The sequence below is a fragment of the Pelophylax lessonae genome, assembly GCF_965119305.1.
Source record: "Pelophylax lessonae genome assembly, chromosome: 4".
Lineage (NCBI taxonomy): Eukaryota > Metazoa > Chordata > Amphibia > Anura > Ranidae > Pelophylax > Pelophylax lessonae.
In genome coordinates, this window is record NC_138771.1 from 252,514,227 (window position 1) to 252,537,021 (window position 22,795).

The following is a 22,795-nucleotide window of genomic DNA, read 5'->3' on the forward strand; positions in this document are numbered from 1 at the left end:
GTCGGGAGGAGGCCCTTGTCCCCATCAACATGGGGACAATATGCTTTGGGGTGGGGGGGGGGGGCACAGCCTTCAAAATGGGCATTTTGGGCCTTTCCTGTTCTGCTCCCATAGACTTAGAACATTTCCCCTGTTCAGGAGTTCTGCTGGGAACCGAAACGGGGGGGGGGGGGGGGTGTTCGGCCCATCCCTAGTTCAAATAATATCAAATAAGGCCCCTTTCACACAGGTGGACCAATTCAGGATCACCTGTCAGTTTTACAGGTGGACCCAAACAGACCTTTCAATATCCTCTATGGAGTAGCAGATGTAAACGGACATGTGTCTGTTTATACCCGCCAACATCCAGTCCAATCTGATCCACTAAAAACAGACAGATGGCAGTCGAGTGTGAACAGACAGGCGGTCTGTTTACATCCGACCGCCCATAGAGGAAAGTGAGCTGTGTCTTCAGATTCTCAGCTGAGCAGGTGGACTCCTGGCAGAGTCCGTCCTATGTGAAAGAGGCCCAAAGCATCAACCAAAGGGTTCTGTAAACAAAGCATCTTTATTTTGCCTTTAAAAAAAGTACTTAAAAACCATCATAAATATCACATGCACCCCCAGTTAGATGTATATCAATACATATAATGTATATCACCAATTCTTCTGCTTAAGGGCTCATGCACATTGACAAACTCAGTTTCACAATGTAAAACATTGGATTATGTTGGTAGCAAGATTCTGCTTTTTTAAATTGTCCAGACACTCTATGTATGTATTGTCGTGTAACATTTACATGTGTACAGTGTTAAGGCAACCTATTGACTGATAAGACATAGGAGGCAGCTATCACTGCCTATCGTTCTTCGTTGCTAGGATGCAGACAGCAATTGCCACCTAGCTGTTGCAGCCGAGCATCCTTTATTGCTGGGATTTAGGCAGTTCCTGCCACCTAGTGTCCTTTATTTCTAGGTGGCTCTAGTACATTAACAGAGTATATTTGCATTGTACACTGTAAGCAGTTAAGCATTAGCAGAAATGTTTACATGCATGCAGTGTAAAATAGGGTCTATATGCAGGACTGCGGACACAGATTTTTTTCTATTTTTATTTGACATATCTGTGCACAGCGCAGGTTTACTGATCATTACACTGTTGTGTGCCTGGGGTAGCAGCAAATGATAAACCTCAGATGCATTCAGATCCATAAAAAAAAAAAATTGCAGCATTTTTGCTGAGGAGTGCAGCTTTAAAACATATATAAACAGATTTGTGTATATAAAAACACATGCTAATGATCCAATCCTTCAAATGAGACTATAAAGAAGCCTTAGTGTGTATTTAAACTGAACAATATAAAGTGCAGGGAGATATATTCAGCAGTAATTGGTGGCATTCCTCCCTGACCTTCATTTTCTCCTTTGGAGGACTGCATTAGTAGTTTGGTTTGTATAGTAAGGTATAAAGGTGGTCGATGGTACAGATGAATCTAACATGGGAATCAGAGAATGTAGCATTTTAACACTTCCAGATGGGTAATACCATACAATTTCCAGTAACAATATATTTTAGCAATTGTTACTGGCTGGTCTGAAAGAGCAAACACAGCTGAATCATTGCTGACATCTACTGACCACAATGAAAAAAGCAGCCTTTCCTCCAACAGAGAATTCCGTTTTAAATCTGTGAGCAGTCACAAAGATCAAGTTTGAAAACAACAGCAAACCACTAGAGATGAAATTCTGTAGCCAAACAAAAATTGGTGTGGGCAAAGCAATTAAACTTTTTTTATAAGTTCGAAAACTTGCAGTCTCTCTAACAACAGATGAGCCTATCAATAGCAATCTGTTTAAATTATATCCAGCACTATGATCCTCATGTTACAAATGATCTGAATATTTGGTTAAACTGATATGATTATTATAATTATTATAAATAGAAATGTACTACAGTGTATTAAGGTGGTTGTAAACCTCAGACATGAAAAATGAACAAAGCATGTCATTCTATAGTGTGTACTTGTCTCAACCCAGAGCACTAAATGTCATTTCTGTCTCCTGCCTTGTCTTCAGCTATCTGTATGAGTCACTTCTGACAGTTTTTCAAGACACAAAGAAATAGAAAGGAGACAGGGGAGGGAGCTCCAACACACAGCCTGTTATTGACAGCCTTGTCACTGTTCCTGTGTGCTGTGTGTGCAGGGGGGGGGGGTGTCCCTTCCCTCCCCTCCAATCAGCTCTCTAGAGTGTAACTTCAGCTCCCTGCTCCCTGCTTTCTAAAAGCTCAGACAGGCTGCATAAATTCTGGACTTTGGATGGCTGTAGAGAAGAAAAGACTAGATTACCAGGTGCAACTTATTCATCTCTGTGAATCATCTGAGGCCAGTCACTTCACTGGGTATATGTAAAGGTGTCCGACCACTTTAGGCATAGGTTGAAACATTTACAATGCCTTGTAAAAGTATTCATACCCCTTGAAATTTTCCACATTTTGTCATGTTACAATACAATGTATTGACTTAGGGGGGCTGAATACAAATGCACATCATACTTTTCAGACATTTATTTGTAAACATCTTTCAAAATACATTTATAATTTTCCTTTCCACTTCTCAATAACAGTATGTGCCACTTTGTGTTGGTCTATCACATAAAATCCCAAAAAAACACATTTACGTTTTTGGTTGTAACATGACAAAATGTGGAAAATTTCAAGGGGTTGAATACTTGTTCAAGGCACTGTATTAAGGGCAAACATGCTGGAAAAGGTTGAATTTTTTATAATTGACTAATAAGTCCATTATATATCTCCCATTTTTTAAAAGCAGTGGCAGCCAGTTATGGCTGCATTGGTGCTACTATTTTTGAATCTATTTGGGCACAAAATAAAAGGAAAATGTAATATATTTACATTTGTTGCTGTGAATGATCATTACACGACATGTCTTTTGTGACATCCTTAATATAAGCCGTTGTGTACACACCACCAAGAAACACACCTGTTGTCTAGAGCTTTTCTTTGTGTAGGAAACAAAATCTATTTATTTTACTTAGTGTCCAAGTGAAAGGCAGAGTCAAACCACCTGCTTTATCATATTGACAATAGATAATGGGGACTTACAGTGGAGTAAAGTGATGACGTGCTGGAAACCAATGATAAAGAAGATCCATGAACTGAAAAACAAAAAAAAAAAAAAAATGCATGCACTTAAACATATTGGGATAACCAGAAATTATTAATAATTGACAACCAGGACTTTTTGACAACATGCATAGCAATGAAAATTTTACTGGCCATGGTAAAGCATTATCTAAACCCAAAAACAAAAATTGAATATATTACAGATTAACAAACCTTTCTAGATTTTTTAATTTATTGACAACTGAGCCACCTTTGGAGAGCAGCATTGATTTCCTGTGGATAGGGGGTAGTGTTAGACTAACTAATAGAGCGTTATTTTAGAAGTTACGCAGCTAACAAACTAAAGCCCAACTCTGGGCACATGTTTTTTTGGCTTTAAAATTAAACTCCAGCTAACACTTTTTAGGCTGTTATAGGAGCATCTTTTTTTTTCCTTTTGGAATTAAGGTTTTATATAAAGGAATAAAATCTGACCATTGTAAGCATCCCTGTCAGTGTTAAATGCTTTATCTCAACACTCAACTGACACTTTTGCTGGACATCTTGTTCTGTTAAAGGAATTTGTAAATCACAGGCTCAAGCCTAGCTCTATGTTTACTGTGCCTTTAAACTCGTCCCACCACCTGTATGCATATATGCGACCTCCTGGCAGGTGGCTGCATATATGCATCCCAAATGTAAATTTTTTTGTGCTGAGAGCGTGCACCCTGAGTACTCCCAGCATAGTTACCAGCAGGGACCAGAAAGCCCCCCAATGTATACTTGTGATTGGGAGTTTTCTGATCATGTGACCACCTTGACAGCCAATCATAGCAGTCACATTACCTGAATGCCCCCCTCCATTTCCCAGCATTTAGAGGCTCCTAAATGGCTGGGAGGCTGCAGCGGTAAGGGGTTAAACATTTGTTTGGGCCAAGCTGGCCCAAATTAACTATTTGCATCACTAACAGATGTGTTTGCTGTGCATGCTGTATAAGCCGTATGTAGTGTAGGACCCTCCTAGGTAGGTGCTAGAAGAGAGTGTAATTTTTGGGTCTTTCTGCTTACCAGAAAGATTGTCAGGTAAATTTTGAGTGCTCTCTGCCTACCAGGGAGCAGGATCTATTGATAGGGTCTGCTCATGGTGCTCAGGTGCAGCTCAGCTTGACTGAATGTTTCATGCTGGTCCAATAGAGAGGCATAATTGACAGCGGAAGGAAACCTGACAAGTGAGGGCACAGGGATTGTTACAGCCCTATAAGAGAAAGGCAGGTGCCACTCTAAGTGTAGTAGGACTCGTATTTTATTGGAAAATTCAACACACTATATACTCACAAACGAGTGAACATAGACAGCAGTGGATATTGAACCGTAGAGTTAGTCCGGAGGATCGGTAGATCCGGATGCCTGTGGAAAAAGGTCCAACCGGTCCGCTGAATGGTGTGCTTGAGCCGATGGAAAACGGCGTTACCCGAACCCAGGGGACACTGTCAGGACTTCCGGCAGGGGTACTTCCGGCTTGAACGTGGAGCGTGATGACGTTGGCAGGCGACGCGTTGTCGGAGCATGCGCTCCTTTCTCAGGCCTCTCAGAGAGGCCTGAGGAAGGAGCGCATGCTCCGACAACGCTTCGCCTGCCAACATCATCACGCTCCACGTTCAAGCCGGAAGTACGGCGCCGGAAGTCCTGACAGTGTCCCCTGCGTTCGGGTAACGCCGTTTTCCATTGGCTCAAGCACACCATTCAGTGGACCGGTTGGACCTTTTTCCACAGGCATCCGGATCTACCGATACTCTGGACGAACTCTACGGTTCAATATCCACTGCTGTCTATGTTCACTCGTTTGTGAGTATATAGTGTGTTGAATTTTCCAATAAAATACGAGTCCTACTACACTTAGAGAGGCGCCTGCCTTTCTCTTATAGTTCACTGCAAGTTCCTCTTCTCACTTGTGACAGAGCAGCCTTCAAGTGTTTAAAGACTTGATTTTCATGGACTTTATGGACTCTATATGTGCTATGCCATTATAGATTTTCCATAATTTGCCCAATATGATAGTAATTATTGGTATCTCTCTAACTTCTTTTTGCGCCAGTTCATCCCCAGTGTTGTGTATAATTGTTACAGCCCTGGCTTTTGGCAGGGGAAAGTGCCTCGTTGCATGCTGGGTGACTGTATATTTGCCAGGGGCACATTTGCTCGGTGTCTTTGGCTGGAGAGTGGGGTTCCAGAGGGAGGGTAGGTTGCCCCTCCTCTGTAGAAGTTGCCATGCGGCCTTGGGTAGTCAACCTGAGGGTCTGAAAGTCAGAGTGTAGCTGAACCCAGTGGTCCTGCAGAGCTAACTGGAAGGGATCCTTGGAAGAGGGAAATGGTGAATGGGGATCACATGTGAAAACTGAGTGGGCCTGTGGAACTGATGGAAGAAAAAGTCCTCCAAGTTTCAGTTTACATAGAGGCAGCGGTCATTCGCATGAGGTGTGCGAGGAATCTCAAATTCTGTGAGGCCTACGCCACAAGGGTCCCAGACTTATCCCCACCCCGCACCTATGCTCGGGCCCGAGCACAGAATGACTCCTATTCTAAGCTGATCTCTAAAGTGGAGACCCCCTAGGCCCCACCTGAGAGAAGAGATAGGCAGAGACTTCCTTGGTTCTCTCGTTTTAAGGTTCATTCAGAGGAAGGTGGTCGTGGAATATGGATACAATTATCCATATGCTCCATGGGAAATAATGGAGGAAATTGAAAGCAAGAGGGAGACTTGGTATGATGAAGCTGTCTGGGACTTTCTCTATGTCCCTAAGCCGCATCAAAACCTGTTCAGGCCTCAGCTATGGGAAACATTCCTCTCTATCAAAGTAAATCGGAATCTGGGGCAGTCGATACATATTGATCGAGTGGAAGCCAACCATCCAGACAGGAAAGGCAAAGCTTGGGCCATCAGCATCTTGAGTCCTGAAGGTAAGATTTTTTGTGTACCTCCTCCTCTCCATTACTGCTGAGGTACACCGAGTTCTTGGTCTGTTCAAAGGGCTGTATTTTACAAAGGGGCTGTTGTGCTCAAAGAATTGAAAGGGACTTTGCCTATTACTAGTCATGTGCTTCCCGAATGGAACAAGTACAGAGTATGTTTAGTTTGTCAGAATGGCAGGTTGTTCTGTTTGTCTATTACAGGAACACAACAGAATGACGAATCAAGAGTTGCCCTTAGGAAACTGGATGCATTGGCTATCTCTACATGAATGCTGGTGTTAGGGATCGATCAGATGAGAAGGTCACCTCTGCGGAGAGGACAGTCTCACTGTAAGTATATAGAATTTATAGTTGCTATATGCTTGTGTTTTTTCTTTGTAGGCCTGCAAGGAGTCTTCATGCCTCGGTGGAGGTTGTCCATGACCCACTTCTGTATATGTGTAAAAATGCTATATGTAGTAGTATAGTTAGTCAGGGTGTTTAACCATTTTCCCTGTCAAGCAGTCTTTGTGATGGGAGGGTGCACTAATATAGTGCAGATGGTAGATGCTCTTTTGAAGACTTTTGTTCAATTTCTTGTACAGCAGATGTCTATATTTTTTCACTTATTGTGCCTACTGGCCACATACTGAGTGTGCCCCATGGCCTTGCACATATTTTACTTCCCTTTCCCCCCTTTTCCAAATTTTGAGATACTCTATGTACATTTTTTTTGTACAGGTATTTTTTCAGATGCCTGAAGCCAGTGAGGACATGGCTTGTTTGGTGATGCTAGAAGGGAGTATAGTTTTGGGGTCTTTCTGCTTACCAGGAAGATTTTCAGGTAAATTTAGAGTGCCCTCTGCCTACCAGGGAGCAGGATTTATTGATAGGGTCTTCTCATGGTGCTCAGGTGCAGCTCAGCTTGTCTGAATGTTTTACACTGGTCCAATAGGGAGGCATATTGGACAGTGGGAGGAAACCTCACAATTGAGGGCACAGGCATTGTTACAGCCCTGGCTAGTAGCAGAGGAAAGTGCCTTTGTTGCATGCCTAGCGACTGTCTAAATGCCAGGGGCACATGTGCTTGGGGTCTTCGGTTGGAGAGTGGGGTCCCGGAGGGAGGGGGCAGCTGCCCCTCCTCTGTGGAAGTTGCCATGCGGCCTTGGGTAGTCGATCTGAGGGCCTGAAAGTCAGAGAGAATCTAAACCCACAGGACCTGCAGAGCTGACTTAAGGGAGACACCAGGAAGGATCTGATTCTGCCTACTGTGAGTACAGATCCATATCATGGGGCCTGTGCCGTGAGGGCTATCTCTTCAACTAGAAGAGTCAGTGGATGGGTTTCAGTCCAGGGGATGCTAGAGAGTGTCCTGGAGATAAAGTAGTTGCATCAAATCTGCTGCTAGAGAAAGCAAGAAGACCTAATTCTTCCATACTAGTGGCAGTATGGTTAACGCAATGTGTCTGCTTCCACAAATAATCTGGTGAGGCCAAGTGAGAGTTGTCCTTATCTACTGTGAATAGTTCAGTTGGAGTATCCCACTATTCCCTTCTCCCATCCATGTTCCACAATAAATATAAATAAATAAATATAAATAAAAACAAATACCCTGGACTGTTTATAGTATAGGGGAGTAAGGAGGGATATGTGAAAACCCCCAGCAACTGTCTGCAGGTAATTAGGAGGCCTAAGAAATCAACACACTTTGGAAAAAAAAAAAAAAAAGAAATCAACACACAGCAGGCCATTTGGGGACAGTCCTACAGTAGTACCAGCTACATACTGTACCGTATACAGCATCGCGCTCCTGGAAAAAAATGGAGCCTGGCTGAGCGCTGCTTCTATGAATGAATAAAAAGCTTTTCTCTGATTGCCTGAGACAGAGATTGTGACATCATCTGCCCACTGCTCTGCCTTAACCAATCAGATGAAGCCTTGTAATTATTCAAAGAATGAAATGAAAAGCTTTCTGTGACTGGCCGAGCAATGCTCAGTCTAACTTGATTTTTGTCTGGGAGCAGGATGGCAATTTCCTATCCCACTGTCGGAACACAGTTCTATGTGCTGTATGTAGCCGATGCAGTAAATACATCTGCTAGGCTTCAATGGCCAGAACAATAGATGAAAATAAAAGAAAAAAGCCTGAAAACAAAATATACACATCCACCATAATAAGGGCTGGTAAGCTGCAATATATAAAATATTTGCTTTGCAAAAAGTAAAACCACTCAATCAACTATTTATTAAACAATACAACCAAGCCCAAATTAAACTGTGTCCAATTCGAGAAACTTCCTAGTACTGACACTAGTTACATGAAGGAGACTCTTTCAAACATGGAGGACAACAAACACACTTGAGTAGATGTGTCAGATTTTGTCTTCTTTTTTTTGCATTCAAAGTAAGTCAGTAAAAGTAGTTTACAGATTCTTTTGAAGTTAGGTAAACTTGTGCAATACAGATATGTCTGGATGAAAAAATAATATATTGAGCTCCTTGTATGAATGAAGCCTATATTTAACCCTAACCATGAACATTTGTTATTTGCAAGCTTCTGTTAACATTTCTTATTTGCAAGCTTCTGTTGAGTTAAATATAACTTTTTTAATTTTTTTATCATTTTGTTTTTTTCTATTTGATAAGTGCAAAAAAAAAAAAAAAGAAAACCTGTTGATTTTCCCATAAATTTTGATAGCTGATAATTTCCTGTGTTTTGTACCTCTGCTGATTGTTATCAGTTTTCACTATCCCAAGCTATCTCTGTGGAGTAAAAAACACCTTCCCACTACCTTATGGAGAAGAGGGGGTGTTCTTTAGTCCGGTCCAACGGTGACAACACTGCTCCTCCAAAGATTGATTATGCTGAGTATGCTTTGTCACCCTAGAACAGTGATGATGAACCATGTAGTTACAAAACATCTGGGGTGCTAAGGTCCCCATCATTGCCCTAGAGCAAATTGTGCCCTACTGGTAGGATCAGGTGAAATAATTTTTTAAGTTTAACCACTTAATCCCCGGAGGATTTGGCTGCTCATAGACCAGGCCCTATTTTGCGATTCGGCACTGCGTGACTTTAACAGACAATTGCGCGGTCGTGCGACGCTGTACCCAAACGAAATTGAGGTCCTTTTTTCCCACAAACAGAGCTTTCTTTTGGTGGTATATGATCACCTGTGCGATTTTTATTTTTTGCGCTCTAAACAAAAAAAGATTGAAAAATTTGAAAAAATAACAATATTTTTCACATTTTTGTTATATGAAAAATGTAAAAAATCTAAATTTTTTAACATTTTAGGCCAATTTGTTTTCTTCTACATATGTTTGGTAAAAAAAATCGCAATAAGCGTATTTTGACAGGTTTGCGCAACAGTTATTGCGTTTACTAACTACGGGAAAGATTTATGTCATTTTTATTGTTTTTTTTTTTTAACTAGTAATGGCGGCAAACTGTGTTTTTTTTTTCGGGACTGCGACATTGTGGCGGACAGGTCGGACCCCTGACTGCCATTTTTGACACTTTTGGGAATACCAGTGACATTACTACAGTAATCAGTGCTATAAATATGCACTGTTACTGTAAAAATGACACTGGCAGGGAAGGGGTTAACTTTATTGGTGATCAGTGGGTTAAATGTATCCCTAGGGGCATGATTCTAACTGTTGGGGGGCATGGCTTGTGATGTAACCACGGAGACATATGATCCTACATAGCAGGATCGTATACTCTCTGTACTTACATCAGGGAGAATGACAGATGGCTGTGTTTACATCAGCCATCTGCCTTTCTCCCTCTCCTGCGGGAGATCGCGAGTGGCCGGTGGACATCGGAGCCACCGGTCACAGGTGCGGGGATGCCTGTGGACGAGGGGGGCGGGAGCGCACCTCCGGCGGAAGCGCGCCTCCGGCGGCGCACGCTCGCCCCCTACAGGCTCCTGGGCGAGCAACGTAGTAATACGTTGCTTTGCCCAGGAGTGGCTGACTGCCACAGTAAATGTACTTGCATCGGTCAGGAAGTGGTTAAAGCATAACTAAAGGCAAAACTTTTTTTTTTTAGCTTTGGATAAAGTGGAGAAGGATTAGAACACCAGTCAGTTTTAATTGCTGTCTGTGCCATTGTTAGCGAGCTTCACCCTCTATATTTGTCCTGTCTACCAAAAGTGAAAGTTTAAAAAAAATCCCACATTTGTTGTCCCCAGAAAAATAATAGGTGCTAAATTTCCCAATTTGGACACCAGTTCTGATGACCAAGGGGTCCCCGAATAATTTCTTTAATTTGCAAGGATTTCCTCTCAGTTGCTGTTCGGCTATGGGACAGGAGGTGAACAGAAATCTCCCCAATGGGACAGAGATGGTGAAAACAAATTCTGACAAGGGTTATAACAATCCCTTGCTTTATCCAAAATGAAAAAAAAAGGTTTTGCCTATAGTTCTACTTTATTGTTTAACTCTGTGTAAAATGTACACATTTCTTCTACATAGCCTGTTCTAAATTACAGAAAAAATTACGGGAATGTTGGTCTTTTTCTTTGACTTGCTCAAAAATGAACTGTTTGCTGTGTCCTGCATGCAGTAAATTTTTTGAAACATGATTTTAAAATGTTAAAGAATTTCACTAAAGTTTCAAAAGATAAAGACCCTTTGCTTATCCATCTAATTGTCAAATTAGAACCATGTATGCTGTATTACACCATTTAATAATTCTTACAGCTGCCAAATACGGTAATAAGATTTGGTGTCCACGATGTGAAACATATATTACCTTCTTCCATGCTGTCTCGGAAGGACCCTGAGTGACTGATAGCTCTTGGTCTCTCCTCCAATGAGGTAGCACTTCCTCCTAACTGTGAATCTTCATATAATTCAAAGGAAGCATCTTGGGCTGGAATGCTATTGGATCGCATCATGTTTGGTCCAGGAATTGTAAACTGGGATAAACTAGTAGGGCTCACTGCAACAGAGATTTTACAGTTCAAGCTTTAGAATGACAAGATTATTATTACTATTATTACAACTAACATTAATTTAGTGTAGCATGCATAAAATATGAAAAATATGTGCTAAAATGATCAGCAGCACGAATCCTTCAACTGAAACATCCACGAAGCACTATTATTTTTACCTTACTGTCAAGGGGGCATATTTTGGAAAAAACAAAAGTTATGTTCCCATTAGAAATTAGTCAAGTTTCATCCTTTACTTCAATATAAATCTAAAAAAAATGAATCTGACTAAGTGTGATAAGGCAACAGCTCCACTTTAAAAAAATAAATAAAATGTAATTGTCAGTACAGTGGGCTTGTAAATTGTTGTACAGTATATTTGTCCTTCCACATTTTTTACCTAAATTTGAGTAATGGTATTTCCCACTGGCAGATGAGGACATGCCTGATGGGGAGACAAGAGGAGATTGGTTTCCAGTATCTTGTAATCCTCCTGTTGAATGAGAACGCAGCCATTCTTTGCCCTCTTCTTGACTGGTCTGTCGAGACGATGGTGTATACCTGCAGAGACACAGCAATATTACTTTTATTGTAAATCCCAACTTATGTGTATTCCAAGCCAAATCCAAACCAGATCAAGAAAAAGAGCTGCTTACAGTTAAACAGTTACAGTTGGGGACAGTTCTAACACTTATACTAAACTTAAAGTAGTACTTAAGTCTGAACATAAAAATTCCCGCTACCTGTCCTACCCTCTGTTCCTAAACACTTAACAGGATCCATGTTACTGCCACTGGCATCAGTATGGCTCCCCTCTATTTCTGGTTTCAAAGGAGGCCAGTGAAGCCATAGAGGGAGTGGAGGCATGGATTACCTCTGCTGTGTGTGTCTATGGCATCACACAGCTTGGTGCAGGAGCTGACTGGAGCTTACATGCACAGGAGCCTCCCTAGCTCCCAGCTTGTTACAGGAGGCATCCAAATAAAGGGAGAAGCTTACAGCACCACTGGAGACTGCAAGAAGGGGTGGAAAGTATTGTTTCTGTGAAATATCATTGAACAGGTAAGTGTTACCTCTTTTTTATTTATTTATTCATTTTTTTAACTTTCATTTTATTTTAAAAAGGAGTTCTGCCCCCCCAGGAAAAAAAAATAAAAGTCAGCAGCTACAAATACTGTAGTTGCTGACTTTTAAACATTAGAATTTCCCGCAATGTCGGCACCCGAAGCCGAGTTTCATATCGGCTCTCGGGTGCTGCCGCCGCTATTCAGGGTAAGGGAACCCGGCAGTGAAGACTTTCGGCTTCACAGCTGGTTCCCTAATGCACATGCAAAAAAGCGCAAAGCGCACTGCAATTTCTAATTGGCCCGGCAGTGGGGGAAGAAGGAGGGGGGCCGAACTTCCGAGGGATGGCGCCGCGGCACTGTCTTCAGGAAGTGGGGAAGGGTACCTGTCAAAAACAGGTACCTGTTGTTCCCCCCTCCCCCCTGAAAGGTGCCAAATGTGGCACCAGAGGGGGGGAGGAAGCAGATGAGTCAAAGTTCCACTTTTGGGTGGAACTCCGCTTTAACTGTGTGAACTACAGTTATGTAATGTGCAAACTGATAGGGAAGAATATGCTAAAAATATGTAATATTTTTTGTTTAATGCTGAATTAATCCATAAGTTTATTAACCAAGAGATAGCAGATTGTATTTCTTAAAAGCATGATATTATCATGAATGTAGTTGGAAATGTTGCATTAATAAAACTGAAATAGAATGTAATATCTTTCTCAGTGGGTTATTTTGGTGGATGTTGACATTATTTAAACATGCAAATTCACCTAAATAACATTTAGTGCACATTTTACCATTCACACTATTTTACTTTAGAACAATACAATAAAGTAACAGTTGTTCTGTGCAGGCAAATTCAGTACTGAAATAATGACTGAAGCATTAAGTATTAAGCTCTTCAAAGCATAAAGCTGCTATATTTGCATTATGCTTTAGTATAATGCATGCAGAACAGAAACAATTAGACAGAGATGAAAAATAAAGAATACCAAGACTGGAACAGATTATCCTATAACACAGTGAAATATAATTATACAATAATGTTACCTATTTATTTGGGTCAATTTCAAATTGTTTAGCAAAATAGAATTTGGGTTCTTCAGCAGAATATTGCTAAACTAGGGCCAAGAAAATGCTGTTTAATTGGATCCTAAAGCATCTGTTGAACATGTACTTGTCTGTTAGTGTTCCACCATTAAAATGAATGCAAAGTGCCTTAAAGGAAAACAGATCATCACAAAATGTGCCTACGTTTATTTACTCTCAGCTATGTACTTTGATTTTTTTTTTTTTTTTTTTTTATTGTGAGCAGCAGAAAGCTTGGACTAATTACTAATTTCCTAGTAAGTGTTATAGACATTTGCATGTAAAAGAAAATAAGACCAATCAGAGCATAAAACACAGTCCATTAAAAAGCAAAAACAAAAAGTAAAATATCTATACAATCTATTGTAGCTTGACATAAACGCTCACTTTTGAAACTGCGCTAATAAATGACAATGAAATCTGGCTACCAAAGCACTTTCTATTTAGATGCTTTTTGTACATGATGGCCCATGGGGCATGATTCATTAAAGCATTTGTGATACTTTCTCACAGTATGGCCATAGAAAGTCCTGCACTGCAATTTTGAAAGCCATGCAATAGTTTTCTTGCTACAGTGCATCTGGAAAGTATTCACAGTGCTTCACTTTTTCCACAGTGCTTCACTTTTTCCACATTTTGTTATGTTACAGTCTTAATCTAAAAAAGCTAAGGGCTGTGAATACTTTCCGGATGCACTGTATACCCAATCTGCAATAAATTCAGGTAGTTTCGTTTGTGCAACAATTTTACATTCTGGCTCTGTGATTGTGACACTTTCATTAACCGATTGCCAACCGCCGCACGACTATTTACTGCGGCAGTGAGCCCCCTACAGGCAAAATGATGTAGGGCTACGTCGCTCGCCCACAAGCCTCTAGGGGGCAAGCACCCACCGCTGGAGGCACGCTCCCACCCCCGCTCGTTCACTAACATCCCCACGCGAGTGACCGGCGGCTCCGATGTCCGCCGGTCACTCGCGATCTCCCGCTGGAGAGGGAGAAAGGCAGGCGGCTATTGTAAACAAAGCTGCCTGTCATTCTTCCTGGTGTAACTGCAGAGATCTTACGATCGTGCTATGTAGGATCGTAGGTCTCTGTGGTTACATCACAAGCCACGCCCCCCCACAGTTAGAATCACGCCCCTAGGGATACATTTAACCCACTGATCACCAATAAAGTTAACCCCTTCCCTGCCAGTGTCATTTTTACAGTAACAGTGCATATTTATAGCACTGATTACTGTAGTAATGTCACTGGTACCCCCAAAAGTGTCAAAAATGTCAGTCAAGGGTCCGATCTGTCCACCGCAATGTCGCAATCCCACAAAAAAATCGCAGATCGCCGCCATTACTAGTAAAAAAAAAAAAAACAATAAAAATGACATAAATCTTTCCCGTGGTTAGTAGACGCAATAACTTTTGCGCAAACCAATCAAAATACGCTTATTGCGATTTTTTATCAAACATATGTAGCAGAAAACAAATTGGCCTAAAATGTTAAAAAATTTTGATTTTTAAATTTTTTGGGGGGAATTTCATATAAAAAAAATGTGAAAAATATTGTTATTTTTTCAAAATTGTCGGTCTTTTATTGTTTATAGCGCAAAAAGTAAAAATCGCACAGGTGATCAAATACTACCAAAAGAAAGCTCTGTTTGTGGGGGAAAAAAGGACGTCAATTTCATTTGGGTACAGCGCCGCAAGACGCGCAATTGTTTGTTAAAGTCACGCAGTGCCGAATCGCAAAATAGGCCCTGGTCTTTGAGCAGCCAAATCCTCCGGGGCTTAAGTGGTTAAGAAACATTACCACATCAGTGCTAAGAAAAGTCAAGGTAAAAAAGACCTCCTCCATGTTGAAGTAATTGATGTTGAACATTTAAAGTGGAAGTAAACCATCCTATTGTTTTTAGCCAAGGAAGCTGCCATCTTGGCCTCTATTTAATCTTCAACTGCCATGATACTGCCCATGTGATCAGTTATAACACCAACCATTGGATGGTTTGACAGTTTGGTTGAGAGCACAACTATTGTGACTGGAAATGTAACTTTGCTGGAAATGTAACTTTTTTTTTTTAAACTGTGAAATCTGTGAGTTCACTTCCGCTTTAAGCATTGTGTCCCAGGCAAATGTCTTTCTGAGGTAATTCTGCAGCAGATTCATATAACGCTTACTCAGTTACATAAATCTGTTGCAAGCTGTGTCATTTGTTGCACATAAAGGATTGTGTCTAATGGCCAGAAGTATTCATAACACCCAAACAGCATGGTGTCACTGAGGAGAATCTGCTGCTATTGGAGGTTTATCATTTTTCAACATTGCGTTCTCTAGCAAACATTAAACTTAACAAGTAAAATCACCACTGTCTTTACACTTAAACAGCATTATTACTGTATATAGAATGTTGTGTCTTTCTTGCATTCTCCTGTAAATCACATACAGACAATATACAGAGATACACTCAGACAAATGCATGAACTGTAGTTTCTATTTTGTGTAAGTAAAGCATCAGTACATGTACTTACCCCTAAGATATATTGTGGCAAGATTTAATTTTTTTATGTCATTTTTGTTACCTCTTTTATATAGTGCCAGTTCCTGCTGTGCCATACATTTGATCCATTAATGTGATTTTATCCAACATTCCAAAAAGAGCTCAGGAACGTACCCATATCATGAGAATGGAGGAGCGAACTACCAGCTTACAAGAATGACACTCAAAGTTTACAGCAATATGACTTGTGTGGACTGAGTTTTCCAGCTCATCTAAACTCTCAAATGAAATTTCAAGCCAGACATCCATCTCACTCACCCATCTTTCTGTCCCTCTCAACTCCCCCCCCCCCCCCCCTGTTCTCTGTCTTTTCTGTTGAATTCCTTTCCTCTTCTGCTTTATTAATTTATTTATTTTTTACTTTGCCCCTTTAAGACTTTCTGAATCTTTTACTATTTGACTGCAATTTTCTGGAGGTACAAGTGGCTCAACATAATAGACTCCATGTGAGTGTTTTAAAAGATGCTCAGGAATGCATAGTATGAATATAACTGCACAGACATCTCGAATGATCTATGACTATATCATAAGATATCATAAGAGTGATCTCAGGACTGTATATCATATGCAGGATTGTGACGTAAACATCATATATCACTGAGATACCACTGTCTTGATGTACCTTCCATATTGAATTTATTCTCTCTTGACAAGAGGAGATTAAGGGGGGATATGATCAACATGTATAAATACTTAAGGGGTCCATATAGTGAACTTGGTGTTGAGTTATTCACTTTAAGATCAACACAGAGGACAAGGGGTCACTCTTCGTGTCTAGAGAAAAAGAGATTTCATCTCCAAATACAGAAAGTTTTCTTCACCATAAGAGCTGTGAAAATGTGGAATAAACTCCCTCCAGAGGTGGTTCTAGCAGCTCAGTAGATTTCTTTAAAAAAGCCTGGATTGTTTCCTGGATGTACATAATATAAATGGATACTAATATTTATAGGTAAAGTTGATCCAGGGAATATCCGATTGCCTCTCGGGGGATCAGGAAGGAATTTTTTTCCCCTGCTGTTGAAAATTGGATCATGCTTTGTTGGGTTTTTTTGCCTTCCTCTGGATCAACTGCAGGTATAGGATTGTGTATATGGGATTGTATGGTTGGGTTTTCTTTACTGTTTTTTGTTTTTTATTGGTTGAGCCAGATGGACTTGTGTTTTTTTTCAACCTGACTAACTATGTAACTATATTGCTCTTTGCCTAACGTCTATCTTTCTGTAAACTTTTTTGTATACTTCTATCTTTCTGTATACTTTCTGTATTCTGTATATTTTTGTATGTCTAAAAAAAAAAAGCTCAGAAATGCAGGAAGTTTGATACACTTCCTACATGTCTGTAGTGTGGCACCATCCTAAATAATAAATGTCTGGGTAGCAAGGACTGGCATTTTCTTGCATTGCAGATTAGTAAATCGCCTTTATTTTCCATGAAAAATATATATTATGCTATTGTTTATGTGAAATGACAAACAACAACAAAGAACACACTGTCAAAGCTGTGCGCAAAAGATTGATGAAATGAACCAAATACAAAAGCAAGCGGTGAAAAGTCAAGATTTGTTAGTATCTGAATGAGAGCATTTTTTTTAAAAACAGAGAACCATTACCAATGCTTAATTTGCATACAGGAAAAATGATTATACTCATTACGTTGGAGAGATCATACTTTAAAATATGAAAGACAAAAAAAAATTGATTTTGTTCGCATGTAAAGCTGTTATGTACGCACGGATTTATATCAGATCAAGGTGTGTTGCATTAAAAGCAGTCACGTAACCATTGCTTGCCGCCTGAACAAAAGTTAAACCTGGATCAGTATTCTCTGTGATAGACACAGTCAGTTGGATTTATATAATGAGCCTACACAAAAAATAAAGAAGAAAACACAGGCGCCACTCTAAGTGCAATAACTTGTAACTTCTTTATTGGATTAACCGCTAAAAAGGGGGGTACTCACAAAGGGATGAAATAATACAGCTCATAAGCACACTCCGGTGAGGATCAGGATGGCTCGAGTGGTAGCAGGTAGATAGACTGTAGCGGTAGCTGCCGCACTTCCTAGTCCCGGGGACACTCCAAACACCATCCGTCATCACTTCCGCAAGCGGGATTACGTCAGGGCGCCGGCGACGCGTTCTCGGAGCATGCGCTCCTTCCTCAGGCCGATATCGCGCCATTTTGGATGTGGGCTTATGTAGAGAGGGAGCCAGAGTCTGCCCGGTCCTAATGCCCGTCTCTAATTTAAATGTCACGGCGGGTTGAACTCTTCTAATACATATAGCAGCGTCTGACTAGTAAGGCTGGAATACTTTGCATGTTTGCAGCAATTTACAAGATGATAATAACAATTTTGGACAGTGGTTACCAGACTCTAAGGCAAAATTAAATCAAGTCAAATTGCCAAATATGCTTATAATGAGCAATATGAAAAATTGTTATTAAACAATTTAAAAATAATAGGATACAAAAAATAATAATAAAATTAAATAAAAATAAAAATAATAATAAAATTAAAAATTAAAAATTAGGACTTAATTAAAAAAGAAAAAAAAAAAACAATATAAATGAAAAAATAATAATGACGAATATATATGTATATAAATAAATAAATTATAAATAAATTATGAATAAATTAATTCTATATATGTACATGATATCAGTAAGATCTTCATGCACATAATTAAGTCAATTCTGTATATATATATGATATCAATAAGATCTTCATGTATATGGTAGCCACCATAAGTTAAAATGTATAGACAAAAGAATGTGCTAAAACCAGAGGAATGTACTAAAAACGAGGGAATGTGCTAAACGCAACTGCCTTAATGAAAAGACATTTTTTATGGTAGTTCATATGATGTCAATAAGGAAAATGAACTTGGGGGGGGAAACAAATTTCTATTTTGGGGCGGGTTATATGAGTGAATTTGTTTCAATTTCCTCATTTAAGCCACCCGGCACTAACGTATCGAGGGTGTAGATCCAATAGGCCTCCCTTTGACACAGCCGCTTGAATCGCTCGGCTGGTGCAATGGTGGCGGGGATGGACTCTATGATCCATACTCTCAGACCAAAGGATGATTTATCATGACAAAGCAGGAAGTGACGTGGGACACTGTGCTTATCCTCCCCTGCTTCTACGAATCTGCGGTGTTCCCCAAATCTCTTCCTCAAAGGTCGGATAGTTCAGATATATGAGATAGTTCACTCATATAACCCGCCCCAAAATAGAAATTTGTTTCCCCCCCAAGTTCATTTTCCTTATTGACATCATATGAACTACCATAAAAAATGTCTTTTCATTAAGGCAGTTGCGTTTAACACATTCCCTCGTTTTTAGTACATTCCTCTGGTTTTAGCACATTCTTTTGTCTATACATTTTAACTTATGGTGGCTACCATATACATGAAGATCTTATTGATATCATATATATATACAGAATTGACTTAATTATGTGCATGAAGATCTTACTGATATCATGTACATATATAGAATTAATTTATTCATAATTTATTTATAATTAATTTATTTATATACATATATATTCGTCATTATTATTTTTTCATTTATATTGTTTTTTTTTTTTTTTTTTTTTAATTAAGTCTTAATTTTTAATTTTTAATTTTATTATTATTTTTATTTTTATTTTTATTTAATTTTATTATTATTTTTTGAATCCTATTATTTTTAAATTGTTTAATAACAATTTTTCATATTGCTCATTATAAGCATATTTGGCAATTTGACTTGATTTAATTTTGCCTTAGAGTCTGGTAACCACTGTCCAAAATTGTTATTATCATCTTGTAAATTGCTGCAAACATGCAAAGTATTCCAGCCTTACTAGTCAGACGCTGCTATATGTATTAGAAGAGTTCAACCCGCCGTGACATTTAAATTAGAGACGGGCATTAGGACCGGGCAGACTCTGGCTCCCTCTCTACATAAGCCCATGTCCAAAATGGCGCGATATCGGCCTGAGGAAGGAGCGCATGCTCCGAGAACGCGTCGCCGGCGCCCTGACGTAATCACGCTTGCGGAAGTGATGACGGATGGTGTTTGGAGTGTCCCCGGGAAGTGCGGCAGCTACCGCTACAGTCTATCTACCTGCTACCACTCGAGCCATCCTGATCCTCACCGGAGTGTGCTTATGAGCTGTATTATTTCATCCCTTTGTGAGTACCCCCCTTTTTAGCGGTTAATCCAATAAAGAAGTTACAAGTTATTGCACTTAGAGTGGCGCCTGTGTTTTCTTCTAGTTGGCCCCAAACAAATCTTCTACTTGTTACAAGAGCTGCCTCAGGAGTGCACCTTGAACTTCCTATGGATTTTATGGACTTTTCCATGGACTTTATTATACATGGATGTTTTAATTAATGTTCTAATTTATCAATTTTTAATATTGTCCTTCTGATTGATCATGTGTGTCTAGTGCTACTGGTATAGCCCCTGGTGATTATTGTTCCCCGTTGTGCGCCAGCTATTTATTTTTGACAAAAAATAAAGATGATGTCTACGTGTAAGTAAAAGCAACCAAATAGAAATTGTTCTCTTTTTAATATACAGAAATCCCACTGATTACTATAGTGTTGGATCTAGTTCTATTTTGTACATCGATTATCTATCACTTATTAGGTAAGTCCAAGTGTATTCTGAGTAGACTTGTAATGCAAAAATAGAATGCAGAAAAAAGTAGACATTTATGAGATTGGGTTCATTCCTAAAACAAATACTAGGCTCACATAAAATAGGCTAATAAAATACATATGGAAATGCTGCCAAATGATGGTGTCCCAGATGCCCTTTATTCCTAGCTAATGAAACAGGACTGTTTTTTATTACCCAGTTTTAGCACTGATAAATTAACCTGAATTTGTTTATCATAGAGATTAATGATCCATAGATGTACTGTAACAAGAGAACATTGAAACACACCAAAGATACATGTACAAATGCCAATGAGCACACGCCCCTTGAGGCCAGCTTGTTGCATACAATATACTGAGGAAAGACAGTTGATCAGCACTGAACAGAGAAGGTAGTTGAATAGACTAACAGAAAGCAAGAGACGCCCAAAGTGTACTAAGGCCAGCGGTCATGCGCGAGGAATAGGTATACCTTAGTCCCTTTTTGGGCAGGGTGTTTCGATCAAGTTGCATACTGTTAAGATAAAGAAAACCCCTACAAACAAGACAAAAACCATTAGGATAAAAATTGCAAAATACATAAAGTAATATTTTCTTCTGTTTTGATTCATGATACAATGCTAAAGAAAAAGAAGGCTTGACATGTTTGCAGATATTTAGCAGACTGCCATTTAACACTACTATGCAACAATGAAGTTCTGTTCTTACTAATTACTTGTCTCATTGATACTTCACTGATGTCATTTTTTAACACCTGACCCTTAAATTTGTATGGAAGTAGAGATAATGGATACCTCTTTATAAATTTGCTTAAACTTTTATGGATTAGACAAAATTTCAACACATAAACCAATAGGATTATTAATGATATTGTGTATTCCCTTTGTGGCAGGTAGCACTAGCACACTTTAAGCTTAGGCACTTACAGTATATCCTTACCTCTCGGACAGTGTTGATCTAACACTCCCAGTTCTCATCAGCATACTTTGAAGTTCCTGTGTACTGGCAGTCAATCCAGATAGGGAACTATGATGACTTAGGGGTAAATCAATGGACTCTGAGCTGGTATGAAGGCTTGTCATAGACTGGTAGCTTGGGGTATCCTTACTTCCAGCAGAGGAGCTGCTCAAATTTGTTGTCCATACTTGGCCACCTGATGTAAATGAGTGAACCGATGCTGGACTGGAGGCCAAAGAATGTCCTAGGCTTATGACATCAGGAGTTAACTCATTGGGTTTGCTGAACAAGGGGCTGCTGCTTCCGCTTTGTCCACCAGCACTGCCCATGCTACCGGTACCAGATGAAGGGGAATCCAAGCTGCCCTGTCTAGCCAGGGATGTGCTACTGGGGCTAGAAATCACAGAAGAAGACTTCACACCATCACTGCTTGCAGCAGAGGAAGATTTACTCCCTGCTTTCGCACCAAACAACCTTCAAATTAAAACAAAACATACTTTAATGTAATATATGAATTTCTATATATACACAACATAAAAATGCTTTAGATAATCAAACTTTTTTTTTTTTTACCTTTCCCACCACCTGGAGGGTAAATAACCATGCATTACAACAGACTGAACTTTAGAAAAGTTTGCTGGAGTATAACTATCAGGACACTACACAGTGCACAGAACAAAATGGTGATAAGGTGTATTATGTCATCAGAAGGTCCCAAACTTCTTACTGATGTCACATTATTTTACTTGTTAGAGCACATAGATTGGTTTACTATATATAAAGATATAAAAATAAAAATAGGCTATTGTTTTAATTGGATACTTGCCACCCTCTTAACCAGGAGTCAGTGCAAGAGAAGGGGTAGTTCCTATTCAGTATTTGTACCAGAGCTTTAAAGTTTTTGGTTTTGTCTCTGGATAATTGTCAGTATGAATAAAATGCTGTGCTAATTGCTTGTTTATGTATTTATTGCATGGAAAAGCTACGTTTACTGCATGCAAGTTACATCAATGGCCTTTACAGTATTCATCATGTAAAAGCCAATTCAAAAAAATTTGACTGCACAAGTCAAAACCCCTAAAATAGTTCTAGCATCTGCCTTAATTTTGTTAGGCATCTATTAAGTGGAACAGATAAAATAACATTTCATCGGATTACAGATGCGTGAGATAAAGGCTTTAATAGCTAAAAATGATTTGGTAATAAAAAAAACAGTTTTACACTTATGCTATATTTATCCATGGGAGAGAAAAATTATCACAAGAAAAAAAAAAGAATGAACACAGCTATAATAGCCCATATGTCTTACTCGCAGTTACAGAGGTTTTTTTCATAAATTCCAACTGAAAAGTTCTACATTTGCCCACAAGAGGGAGTCAGACAATTTAAAATAATTTTCATGCAGGTAATTTTGATGATAAGAAAAGAAGTAAAATTGACATGGTAGGTATGTGCATTATCTCTATTAATCCAAGTGGGAAATAATGGAATAGATTAG

At 39.5% G+C, this 22,795-nt stretch overlaps 1 protein-coding gene across 15 annotated transcripts in view; it reads right to left on the reverse strand.

Moving 5' to 3' along the window:
- NAV3 (neuron navigator 3) overlaps nucleotides 1-22,795 on the reverse strand; it is a 921,889-nt gene that overhangs the window by 102,443 nt on the left and 796,651 nt on the right. For 12 of the 15 annotated variants that reach the window (XM_082254072.1, XM_082254071.1, XM_082254082.1 and 9 more), the window contains 4 exons: nucleotides 21,280-21,771; nucleotides 11,395-11,555; nucleotides 10,814-11,002; nucleotides 3,103-3,155 (listed from right to left, as the gene is read on the reverse strand). In XM_082254072.1, the coding sequence (XP_082110198.1) occupies nucleotides 3,103-3,155; nucleotides 10,814-11,002; nucleotides 11,395-11,555; nucleotides 21,280-21,771 (895 nt within the window). Of the gene's footprint in view, nucleotides 1-3,102; nucleotides 3,156-10,813; nucleotides 11,003-11,394; nucleotides 11,556-20,812; nucleotides 20,876-21,279; nucleotides 21,772-22,795 lie in introns of all 15 variants that reach the window. The other 3 variants (XM_082254073.1, XM_082254074.1, XM_082254075.1) reach the window with 1 other exon arrangement.